Source organism: Mustela putorius, unplaced genomic scaffold (assembly GCF_011764305.1).
Source record: "Mustela putorius furo isolate JIRA1106 unplaced genomic scaffold, ASM1176430v1.1 tig00000460_pilon_pilon_pilon, whole genome shotgun sequence".
In the NCBI taxonomy this organism is placed as follows: Eukaryota; Metazoa; Chordata; class Mammalia; order Carnivora; family Mustelidae; genus Mustela; species Mustela putorius.
The window spans coordinates 21,376,475-21,388,819 of record NW_025421389.1 but is presented as its reverse complement, the minus strand read 5'-3'; the positions used below and the strand labels follow the sequence as shown (position 1 = coordinate 21,388,819).

At 53.8% G+C, this 12,345-nt stretch overlaps 1 protein-coding gene across 4 annotated transcripts in view; it reads right to left on the bottom strand.

Moving 5' to 3' along the window:
• Positions 1-12,033, bottom strand: part of TMPRSS13 (transmembrane serine protease 13) — a 28,796-nt gene extending 16,763 nt beyond the window's left edge. Inside the window, exons 1-3 of one of the 4 annotated variants that reach the window (XM_013054908.2) lie at positions 11,879-12,033; positions 8,109-8,273; positions 463-757 (exon numbers count right to left, since the gene is read on the bottom strand). In XM_013054908.2, the coding sequence (XP_012910362.1) occupies positions 463-757; positions 8,109-8,225 (412 nt within the window). In that variant the 5' untranslated portion in view covers positions 8,226-8,273; positions 11,879-12,033. The remainder of the gene's footprint in view (positions 1-462; positions 758-8,108; positions 8,274-11,878) is intronic. The other 3 variants (XM_045080481.1, XM_045080482.1, XM_013054909.2) reach the window with 3 other exon arrangements.
• Between the last annotated feature and the right edge of the window lie 312 nt (positions 12,034-12,345).

Genomic DNA, 12,345 nt, shown 5'->3' with positions numbered 1-12,345 from the left:
GTCTTGTTAGGGGCAGAGCCAGCCCCAAGGCCCAGCTGGCAGCTCTGATTTCCAGCCCCTGAACCAGATAAGCCAGTTAGGAAAGATGGGGCCCGAGAGGGCCTGGTCAGAATCCATTTCCTCCATTTCCTCCCATAGATGGGTCCATGGTCAATCAGGACCCTGCTCCAAGGCAGACCTGGGCCTCCCAGCAGACCTGTGGGGCAGCCTACGGAAAGAACCCCAGTCTCCAACCAGAGTCCTCATTCTCGAAATCTGAACACTGTGCAGCCTCCAAAGTTACAGCTGCTGGGTTGGTCCTGGTTCCTTCGCCCTTACCCCCCTGGCTCCAATTTTCCACTGTCTTGGGTTTACATGGAATGGCCCCTTTCTGCCCCCACCTCCCCAGACCCCCCACTGCCCGCCCCTGACTACTCCCCTGCTTCCCTGCTCCTCTTGCTTTCCCTGAAGTGTCCCCCTTACCTGGGCTCTCCCCGGTGGCCCTCGTGGCTGGTGCTGACCTGGCAGGAGATGCCCAGATGGGCACGGTGCCCACTGGTGTTGCTCTAACAAGATATACTCTTGTCGGAGAGGATGTCGTGGAGGCTGACCTGGCAGACGACGACCTGGAAGGGGACGCCCGGGCCGGGGGCGTGCCAGCTGGAGACACCCGGGCTGGGGACGTGCCGGCTGGAGATGCCCGGGCTGGGGACGTGCCGGCTGGAGATGCCCGGGCTGGAGACACCCGGGCTGGAGATGTCCTTGCCGGGGAAGCATTCTGAAAGCAGAGTGAAGGGCATCCCTCAGGCTGCTCCCCTGAGAAAGCACCCAGCTGTCAGCCCCTCTGAGCCAAGAGATACTAGCCCTGGGGCAAGCAGCTAGGTGGGGAACAAACTCCGCCCCCCAAGCATGTGAGAAGAGAGTGTCCTGGGGTGCAGCACCAGTTTGAAGAGCCTGCACCTCCCCAGCTCCCCATGGTCTCTCCCTATCACGGGGACCTGAGGAGGTGGGCAGAAGGCAATGGGCCATCTGCCTGGGGCTTGAGGGGCCCTTGCTTTGGCTACATGTGTCTAAGGACCCGCCCTCTGAGGGTGGCTCAAGGAGATATGATCCCCAGAGGCAGAAGTGATGGCCCTTTCACTCCCACTCCCCTCACACCACAGCCCTTTCCACTTCTGTGCACCAGACTTCTAAAACCCCATTCTTACTATGAGCTGTCGTTCAAGGGTGACTAGCTCCGCTTAAGAAGAGCCCTGACCTGCCTTGCAGCCCACCATTCTCAATAACAACCAGATTTGTCTTGCTCACTGGCGCACCTGCGCTCACGCATGTGCATTTGCTCACCAGTGCACCGGGGCAACTGGAGAGGCAAAATCAGAAGAAGGTACGGGTGGGGTACCCGACTCGGCTGCGGGAGGAGTGGTCCGCTCACCTCGATTCAGCACTCCCGTGGGTGCTTAGAGAGGACTTCACATGCTCCAAGAGCTTTATATGTATTCACCCACTTAGTCCTCAGGACAGAATCGCTCCCATTTTGCACACGGGAGACAGAAGCAGAGACTAAGCAATGTAATCAAGCCATCAGAGCTGGAGAGGGGCAGGGCCAGAGCTTGAGTCCAGAAAGCCGGGCTTAGGGACCAGCTCAACCACGAGGCTTTGCTGCCTCTCTGAGGAGGAACACGGTTGATAACGCAGCAGCTGGCCTTACTAGGCAATCTGTGAATGCTGGTAAGTTTCTTCCTGGCAAGTGGAGCTTTTGGGGTGGTTTACATCTAAGAGAGAGCCAGTGGGCAGTCAGGGCAGGTGGGAAGTCTGGTGGGGCTTCCCAGTCCCTGTCACTGCCTTCTGACCCCTTATACCATCTCTACCTCTTCAGGCCCCTCCAGAAGTCCCAGAGGCAGCAAGGGGGATCTGGGAACGCGCTGGCCCCAGGGCCACATCTGACCCTCGTCATCATTTCCACTGAGCGCTGCCTGGCCCCTGAGGAGGACAGTCTGGGAGGGGGAGCAGCAGGGATGGTGAGGGCGGCTCACCTGTGCGGGGGACCCCATGCTGGGGGCACGGTCGGCAGGGCTGTGGGGAGGACACAGGCTCTGGACCCCTAGCATTTGTTTCCATCCCTCCCCTGCCCCTGTGCTAACACTGGACATTATTAGTAAGCAAAGCAGGTAAGAAAAAGTCCTCCTCATTTGAACATCAGCCCAAGTCAACACTATCTTCCCTGCCAGGCAAGGGTTTCTTGTTTGGTTTTGTTTTAATTGTTTTAAACTCTCTTTTCTAAGAGTCAGAGGTAATAGTTTGGTCACTTCCTCGCTGTTCTGGAGGCTGCAAGATAAATTCAAGAAGGAATCTCGAGTCCCTAACCATGCTCGGCTTACCACCAGCTGGGACCAGGAGCCATGATCCCAGGTTGTTGCTGGGTTTCTTGATGGATGTGAGTAAATACACGTGGGTCCAGGTGTCCCAGCCAGCTGAGCAGGGACACACACGTGTGTGTGTGTGTGTGTGTGTGTGTGTGTGTGTGTGTGTGTGATTAGGGACCTTAAAGGCAGCTGCCACTGCTGCTGACCCAGCTGAACCAGAGCTCAGATTCCCCCTTTCACCCCCGACCTCTAGAGACCAGATTCCCATAAAGTGAAGACAGGCGAGCCCCTAGATGCTCCACGGGGGCCAGGACTGGGGCTGGGGGCAGGGAGAGGTGGTGAGGATGTGTGGAAATATAGCACCCATCAGCTGCTAGCATTGGCTTCGGAGTCAGGCAGACCTGGGATTGCATCCTGTACCCAGCAGTGTGATCTTCGACAAGACACTTAACCTTTTTTCTTTTTCTTAATCTATAGAATGGGACTAATGACCCTGAGGACTTGATGAGATAAAATGGGAAATGCCTTGCCTATGTGTGGCACACAGCAGCTGGGCAGGAAATGATCGTCTCCCTCCGTCTTTGCCTTGGCCCATGCAACACCCCCCTGCCGGAGATTTAACAGCCCTGGGGCATGACCAGAGGGTTGAAAGGTGGTGGGAGCTCATCTTAGGGGGAAAAATGGGTGCTGGACAAAGGCCAGACTAAGGTCCTTCAACGAGAGAGAAAAAAACCCAGGCTGTGTAGACTCTGTGCTTCTGGCCAATGATGGCCCAAGACTTGTCCCCTGCCCGGGACCCTGGCACTGGGCACCTCAAATGGCCTGCCCGCCTTCCCTCCCTGCTGTGCTCACACCAAAAGCCTTCCCCACCCGGGGGGCACACACCCACTACAGGATACCTTCAAATAATAATTCACATACCAGTTCACAAGGTACGGCACTTGAGAATTTACAGTAAACTTCATGTCTGTGGTTTCATGAGGTCCTCACTCCAAACATGAGAGTTTGGTGTATTTATTTATTTATTTAAAGATTCTATTTATTTATTTATTTGAGAGAGAGAATGAAGGTGGGGAGGGTCAGGGGGAGAAGCAGACTCCCCCTTGAGCAGGAAGCCCAGTGCCAGACTCGATCCTAGACTCCAGAATCATGACCTGAGCCGAAGGCAGTCACTTAGCCAGCTGAGCCACCCAGGCACCCAAGTTTGGTGTTTTTAGAAGGCTGTTTTACAGATGAGGAAACCAAGTCTCAGGGCTCAGATTGCCCAGAATCCCACAGTCGGGATGCTGCCCCAAGCCTGTGTGTGTCTGAGTGTCCCCTGCCCTCTGAGGTCGGCAGCAAGAGCCCCTGGCACGGTCTTCTCCAGGCACCTGTACACCGGTGCTCGTTCTGCATTTGTGACACAGCCTGAGAACTGGGACCTGGGGCCTGGCGGGTTGGGAGTACCCTAGGGAGCCTGGCGGTGGGGACAATTGTTCTACAGTGATCTCGGTCTTATGGAACTTTCTCATGAGCTTTACCGGTGGGTCCTGGGGCCTGCCAGGACGTGGTGGAGCCTGGGGACAGGAGAGGCAGCATGCCAGGCTCACACGCTCTTCAGCAGGAGACTCTGGGCCAGAGACTCCGCCTGTTTATGCCTCCGTTTCCTTATCTGTAAGGTGAACCAATCGCCCTGCTTCCTAGCAGCATAGTAAAAGATGCTATATGTACAGGAAAGGTTTGGTGACCATGAGCTGTGACAGTGGGTGTTGAAGTAGAAAAATCTGTGTTCAAATACAACTGCATCCACTTCTGAATGCACTGCCCTGGGGAAAGTAAGGGAATACTTTAGTCTGTCCCCATTCATGTAAGATGGACTGACCTTGCCTCCTTTCCCCGTAACTGCAGAATAAACACAGAAGAGCTTGGTCTATGAATGTGTGTCGCACCATAGCAAAGGTGGTAGCCCATTAGGCACTTAGCTTGATCCTGTTTCAAATTCATCACAGCCCTCTATGGCTGGTACTATCAGTCCCATTTTATAGATTTTGAAAATGAAGTCCTGGGAGGTTAAGAACATGCCAAACTCACCACTTGGGGCTGAGTCACAGGGCTTGGATCCTGATCAGGCCTCCTAGGAGCAAGTAGAGTCTGGGCCCACAGTATCACGAGAGTCCCCAGTAACCTTCTTCACTTCCTTGAGGCTGACAGCATGCAAAGAGCTTCCATACCCATTATTTCCTGTGGTTCTCCCATGGCCGCGCTATCAAGGTTGGAAGGAACTATGACCCCCAATCTGTCCTTGAGAAAACCAGGGTGCGGAGGACTAAACAGCATGCCCAGAGCCCCTGAACTGATTGGCAGGCTTGTAGGGACTTAACATAACCTTCTGATTCACATTCAAGAGCTCAGGCTGTCCCCACCAGAGCAGGCTCCATGGCCCTGGTCCTGGTACTGCTTCACTGTGGCAGGAACAAAGGGGCCCACAGCAGGCAGAGGCCCCAAGGGAGATGGTGTAAAGGCTAGGGGAAGGTAGGAACAGTGAGAGGGAGTTAGACCAGAGGGGTAACTGGTGAAGGACAGGCAAGGTGGGAAGCTCGGGGCAGCCAGAAAGACAGAGGGGAGGCCTCCAGACCTTGCGCAGCCCTCTCCCTGATGCTGGTTCCACCTGTACATAGTTCCCAACGTGCCCACCCATGGCGTTGGACTATAGGAAGCAAGGAGGAGGGTGTCTGGGGAGGTGAGCTGGGGTCCGGGCAGGAGGAGCCCCTGGGTCCCTCTTCTGAGTCTAGAGGGAGCTGGGGCAATGTAAAGTGGGACTCATCTTGGGCATGAAGGGGTTAAGTCTCCAGACAGACTCTGAAGGTGTTGCTTCCAAGGCTCCGCCCATGTCAAGTCTTCCCGGGGCAGGGGAGGGGGCTGTGAATGCACAGGGGAGGCCAGACATTGGGGTAAACAAGAAAGAGCTGGAGACTGTACAGGGCCTGGTCTTCATAGAGCAAGCACTCTTGTGTCACAGCCAAGATTTGGGCCCCAAAGGCCAGGGCAAGAGAAGAGGCCCGACTGCAAGGCTAGGGGAAACATGAACCCCAGCAGGATGGTCGGGCAGCCCCAAGACCAGAGGAAAGCAGCCTCTACAGTGAGGCCATCTGCCTCAGCCCCCTGACTCTGAACCTCAACCCAGACCATCCCAGGATGCTGGGAAGACCCCCCTTTTCAGGGAGCACTAGAAAAGACTCCACAGCCACCCCTTCCCCATTCATAGCCTGCCACCCCCACCTGCTGGAAGTTCTTCCTGGTGTCTAACCTATTAGAGCAGTAGCTCATTTCCCTTCCTCAATCCTTGGAGAGCAACTGCTGCGATTCCAGCCTCCCTTGTGGAGGCCTGGCCTCACCCTCAGAGCAGATCCCTTGAGTACGTAGGGAAGAGGGTAGGAGGAGACTTCTTGCCCAGAACCCCAAGATGCAACCCCAAACCAGAACCAGCCCAACTCCTGGCCTTTGCCAGTGAACAGAAGACCTGACAATGGAACTCAGATGACCAAGTCCAGGATCCCCATGACCTGCCTGCTGGCAAGAAGCCCCTCAGCCCATCTGGGGAGAGTGGACAGGACAAAGCCAGGCGGGTGGGTGACCATTTCCCTGGCCAAGCACTGCCAATCATTCTTTCCTGGCCCTGCCTCTCCTCCACGCCAGCCCCTAGGGTGGGCTCCGGGGTTCCCCGTAGGGTAATACATTCGTAGCCCTCACGGCATCACAGACCAGCCTATACACCAGGCAGTCATGATCCCCACCTGCCTGTGCCTTTGCATTCTGCAGGGGCCCCTACTCGCAACAGGTCCCCAGAGGTGCTCTGGGGCAGCAAGCAGCCTGGCTGGAAGACGGGCCACACAGGGATCTGCAGGGAGACCGTGAGCAATGGGCCAGGCAGAAAGCTGGGCAGAGCAGTCCCCGGCTCTGGGGCGCTCTCCAAGCACTTTCCTGAAGAGGAGTCGATCAGAATTATTATTCCCATTTTACAGTCAAGGAAGTAGAGGCCTAAAACATTTGCATGCTTTCCTCAGAGTCACTTTGGTACATCTTACATCGCAGAATAAAGACTAAAACCCAAGGGTGCCCTTCTACCAAGACCATGGTCCTCTCTCCCAGGGCTGCCAGGCTGAATGGGACATGTCTATGGTTTCCTGTGGTGGAGGCTGTCCTGTGGTCCCTTACCTGGTGGGGGTGGCACTGAGTGAGCAAGGAGCCCACTGGTCCTGCCCTTGGCCTCTCTGCACCTCCTACAGCCCAGCCAGCTGTGCCAAGAGGAGAGGGTTCAGTGATCCTCTGCCATGCTGAGCCATGCGGTGGTCACCTCCGAGATTGCTCGGTTTCGTGGCCACTGCCAAGGATTGAGCTCCAGGCTTTGCTTAGAGGCTGTTCTCCAACCACAGGAAGTGGTCTGAACTCCGGGATACAAGCCTCATGGGCTCCGTGGCAGGCAGGTAGAAGAACCTGGCTAAAGACTCCTGTGGGAATGTCTGGTGGGTGGCAACAGCCATAACACGACTTCGGGACTCAAGAGCAGGTCCACTAGGGCCCGTTTAAGTCCAGCCAAAGCTGGCAGGGCCTCCCTCCTCTGCCCTGGGCCATCCCTTCATGCAGGCTACTCCCCGGGCAGGCTGGGCAGATCACAAGCCGTCAGAGCTAAGAGCTTGAAAACCCTCTAGTTCTGGTTTCTTTATCCTACTGATAAGGTGATTAAGGCCCAGAAAGGCAATGCGACTGGTCTAAGGGCACACAGCCAGTTGGGAGCAGAACTAGTTGGGGCACACAGGGGCACACAGCTAGTTGGGGGCAATGTCATCTTCTGGCTCCTGTCTTTGAGCTCCTGTCCATCACTGTGCTCTCCCAGCGCCCCTTACCAGGCTCCTGTGGGGAAGGACTCCTGACCAGACTGGGGCCCCTGTGGCAGCTTCTCTCTCTAAAAGACCCTGAGTATCAGGGATGTTCGGAGTGGGGGACATAGGCAGGATCCCAGCCTGACCCCCCAGCATTCTGGACTAGGCAGGAAGAGATGCCCCCAATCCCCACTGGAAGCACTAGAGGGTACCAAGAAAAATCAGGAGCTACCTTTGGCAGAATCTAAATGGCTATTGTGCTGCTGGGATGCTGGGGAGCCCCTGGGCCATAGCAGGGGAGGCCTGAACCCATTCGACTATGGACCGGCCTGGACTGAACTGGTCGGAACTGGGATGGAGTGGATCATGCTTCTTTCCTGTCCTTACTGCTCAACCCAGGCTTCCCTGTACCTCCAGGTATGCCAGGCTCCCTCCTACTCCCTCCTTCCTGAACCCAGGTAAATTCCATAAATGTAGGCTCCCCTCAGAGTACAGGCAGACTCCCCAACACTTCCTTCCACCCTCCTTCCAAATTGGGGAGCCCCCTGGAATCAAACTGGGCCCCAGAGGCCTCTCTTCCAGGCTTGGGATGCATGGAGGAGTCTGGCTTCTGCTCCTCACCGTGCATGACCTTAAGGACATTTGCATCCCTCTCTGGACCTTGGCTCCCTGATCCATAAAAGGAAGGGAGCAGACAATCGGCTGTTTTCAAGCAGGGTTCCCGGAGCATGAGAGGTTCCGTGGAAATGCCTCTGGGACCAGGACCATTGGAGCAGGGAAAGGGTCTGGAGTCCTTCACCCCACTTCAAACAGAGAAGACCCACTTGGCAGTTGTGTACAATGGGCTCCACACACGGTTTCATTTGAACAAAAGAGGCTGCTTACAAAGAACTTGGAAATTACTGGCCTGGGCGAGCACTGATGTTCCTTCTGGTTTACGATGCCTCATGAAAAAGCCTCGGGGAATCCCTGGTAGTCCAGCGTCAAAACACCTCCTTGTCCATTCATTCGCGTATTCATTCATTCATTTGTTCATTCATCAAAGAGTTTAAAGAACGTCAAGGATCTACTGCTGCCAAGCAAATAATCTTTGATCAGCCAGGGTCTTGTTGCCTCAATTTCCCCCCATGTGCCTTCTAGGCCTACGCTGGGGCCGTGACACAGTTCAGGGCTGGTACCTCATGGAAGTGCCCTAGACAGTCCTATCAGAGGAGCCACCCTCCCCGTGGTCCTGCTAGGGTCCTGCCAAAGCCCCGGGGCCCCCGGGGCCGGCTTCCCTCACACCTCCCCCCAGCACCCTGGCTGCCTGGCTGGGCACCATCCACCCTGCTGTTGCTGTACCAAGAGGAAGCTGTTCTGCCAAAACAAGACACTTAAGCTAAGTGGCTACTGTTACATCAGCCGGCCTTCCCGCCCAGCACCCCAGCCTGGAGCCCCATACACACACTCCTACACATTCTTGTTCATATTTGCCAAGTCACAGGGACAATTCGGGGGAGGCAGGGCAGGATGGACCAGGTGGAAGGTTGCCCAGCACCAATGACAACAGGGAACAGAGAGGTCTCAGGTGAGGGCAGCACGTCTGTAGGCCCGAAGGGCCGGTGCCAAGGGTCCTGGAAGAGCCTGCGCTGTGGGGCGGACAGCACACAGCACAGTGACCTGAGCCTGGTGATCCGCCCTCCTGGGAACCTACCCACCCCCATCAAGGGAGGGCGCTTCACCCACTCAGCCCTGGGACCACCTGCCCTTCTCAAGTCCACAACACCTGTGGTCTTGGACTGACTGAGAACCTGCTCTATTATAAGAAGACCCAGTCAACAATGGATTGCAGCTTTAGCAGTGGGTTTGTTCAGTCTCTCTTAAATAAACATGGCACTTCTGTGAGCATTAAGAATGTGATACCTTTGGAAAAAAAATACAAAACACACACTATTGCTCAAGAGCAATGCACATACGTAGTAGAATGCACCTGCAATCCCATTCCATACAAGTCCACAGACTGTCAGCGGGGGAAAGCAGTTTGACCAACCCCCTCATCTTTGGTAGGTGGAGAAACTGAGGCATGGAGGCATGCCCACATTGTAGAGGAGTCAGGCTTAGACCCCAGGTGATGATAATGGGGGAGGAGGAGGAAAATCTGAAAACTCTGTGAGTATCTCTCTCTCTGCTGGATGCTATTTTAAAAGGGTCTTAATTATCATATGATCTCTCTGATATGAGGAACTTGAGAGGGGTAGGTGTGCAGGGCTAGGGAGGAAAAAATGAAACAAGATGGGACTGGGGAGGGAAACCAACCATAAGAGACTCTTAATCTCAGGAAACAAACTGAGGGTTGCTGGGGGGTCGAGGGGAAGGGACAGGGTGGCTGGCTTATGGACAGTGGGGAGGGTATGTGCTATGGTGAGCACTGTGAGTTGTGTAAGCCTGATGATTCGCAGACCTGTATCCCTGGGGCAAATAATACATTATATGTTAATAAAAAACAATAAATAAATAATTAAATAAACAAACAAATAAATAAAATTTAAAAAATAAAAATAAAGCAAAGTAAAAAGGGTCTTGTATGTGAAAGTCACTATTCTAAGACTCCTTGAAGGAGACACTATCTTTATTCCATTTTACAGATGAAGAAACTGAGGTACAAAGAGGTTGATTTGCCCAAAGTCACGGCTGACCTGGAATCGGTCAGTGTTCTGTCCACATCATGCAGCTTCTCTTTTGAAGACCGAGAAGCTGAGAGCTTTCTGCATCTCCTGTCCCAGGTCCTACCTGAACACCCAACCAGCTTCAACAGGCTTATATCCCTTTGCTACCATCTTGCTTGCTGCTTTACGGAACTGAAGGAGTAAAACCGCAGTGCGCATCTCTCTGCCATGAAACCCTCGGAGAGAAGGCACAGCCACAAACTACCAGTTTCTCCGAGTCTGCTCCTCTTCAGTCTAAAGACCCTGAAGAAATCTGCTGCTAATAAGAGCCCCAGGCAGCTCTCCCTGCCCCCATCCTAGGCTCACTATCTTGGAGGGCCCACCTTAAACAAGGGAGTGAATTTAAGAACCTTAAATAAGGTGGTTTAAAGTGCTGGTTCAGGGGCACCTTGGTGGCTCAGTGGGTTAAAGCCTCTCCCTCAGCTCTGGTCATGATCCTGGGGTCCTGGGATCGAGCCCCACATCGGGCTTTCTGCTCAATGGGGAGCCTGCTTCTCCCTCTCTCTCTGCCTGCCTTTGCCTACTTGTGATTTCTGTCAAATAAATAAATAAAATCTTTAAAAAAAAAAAAGTGGTGGTTCAGTTCTTTCACTCCAAAGTAAGTTAGGACAGCCTCCCAGAACAAAAGAACATGGCACCTAACACACCATTTAACACTTCTTCCATCAGAAATGAAAAGTCTTCTCTCCACTCTCTGCCCCTCCAGTGACCTTCCATGTTGGTCCTGAACTTTGGAAAGACAAGCATCCTAGGCATATGGCACCTACAGCACCCTGCCCAGGTCTGGCCCTACCATCCTTCAGAAAAATGAGCCCTTCTCATCCTTTGTGTTTAGAGATCATCAAGGTTAGGCTCCCAGAAAGTCACCAACAAACATGCCTGATGGCTGTGATTGTGGGTTCACCTTCCCCACACCTCAGACAAAACTCTATTCTGCCCTATGCACTGCCCTTACTGCTCACCAGATTCTCCAATGAGCCCAGGGGCCTAGGACCAAATGACCCTGGGGAGGAGGAGACAGGAACTGAGGAGGACAGTGCAGAGGTCAGGGGGTAAGTCTGGGAAAGAAAAGTCAAGAAGGGGTTGGAAGAATGGCAGGAAAGATGATGTAAAATTGGCAGAAATGTATCTGGGGTTCAGAATGGACCATAAGCCTCCTATAAGAAAGAACATAGGCTGGGCTGATCCTTCTCAAACCCAGAGCTGCCCCATCCTTCCCAGATTTTCTGATTCTACTACTTTAGTAAAGAATAAAAGAAGGAAGAAAGAAGTAGAAAGCAAGACGTAAGGATAAGTTAGAGTATAAGAAGACTGTCCCTCCAGAAAAGAAAGCTGAGGCACAGTTGAACAAAATCTCTGGAAGCCTTCACGTGTATAATTGGCTTTTCAACGCAGGGCACTCTAGCTGCTCTCTGCCACCATCAAGAACAGAAGAGGAAAGGAACCTGAGTTGTGGCAGAAGGAACTATGGTTAGACTTAAGGAAGCATTTTGAAGCATGAATATTATAAAGCCTGAAAATAAGTGACCAAAGGAGATTGAAAAATCCCCTTAAAGATCTTAAATACACGTAGAAATTCAAATTTTCTAAGATGGTCTATGAGTCTAAGGAGGGGGTTAGCCAAGAGGACCTTGAAGGCCAGGTAGAATGGGAAGTTCTGGTGATTTCTCAAGCCAGCAAAAGGGATGATCTAACAGGTGAGAGACCAAGAGCCCAAAATTCAGGCACAGCCCTGTGGTACCTCCTGATCAGACCCCGAATCCCATCAGCTGCTCCCAGGGGCCCCTCCTAGAAACCAGGAAAAAAGGAGGCAAGCAATCTCAATCCCTTCAAGGAACTTCAGTGTGAAAAGGTACATTCGGTTTCCCCCAAAACCTTAGGCACCGAGGTGGCAGCGCCCCACCCATCTCTCAGCCCTATCCCTGCTTCCCCAGCCCTGGGAAGTTCTGGCCCAAGGCCCATGGCCACTCACCCGGCTGCCGTCCCTTTCCATGGTCTCCTGAGGGCTGAAGCTTCCAGGCTCAGCTGATGTCCACGGGAAGAGCCATGTTGGCCCCTGTCTTCCCCAGCATGTGGGGAAAAAGGGGCTGGAAGGCTGAGGGCCAGCCCCCACCAGATGGGGCGGGGAAGCGGGTTGGGACGTGTGAGGTAATCTCAAGTATAAACAACACCTCAGAACTAGCCAGACCTGTCCCTCTCCCCTCCTCCGAGGCCATCCCAGTTACTCAGCGAATACCAAATACCAAATACCGGGAGTGTGAAGCTACCTTTACTCCTGAAACTGCCCCCACAGAGTCAGCTATGAGGAAACCAGGGGTTCCGGAATGCTGCTTTCGGAGGGGCATTCTGAGAGGAAAAATGGAGGCCCTGTGTGGACAGTCTTAGGCCGGTCAACCTGAGCACCTAAAACAGATGCTCCCGGGGCCCTCTGAGGCAGGA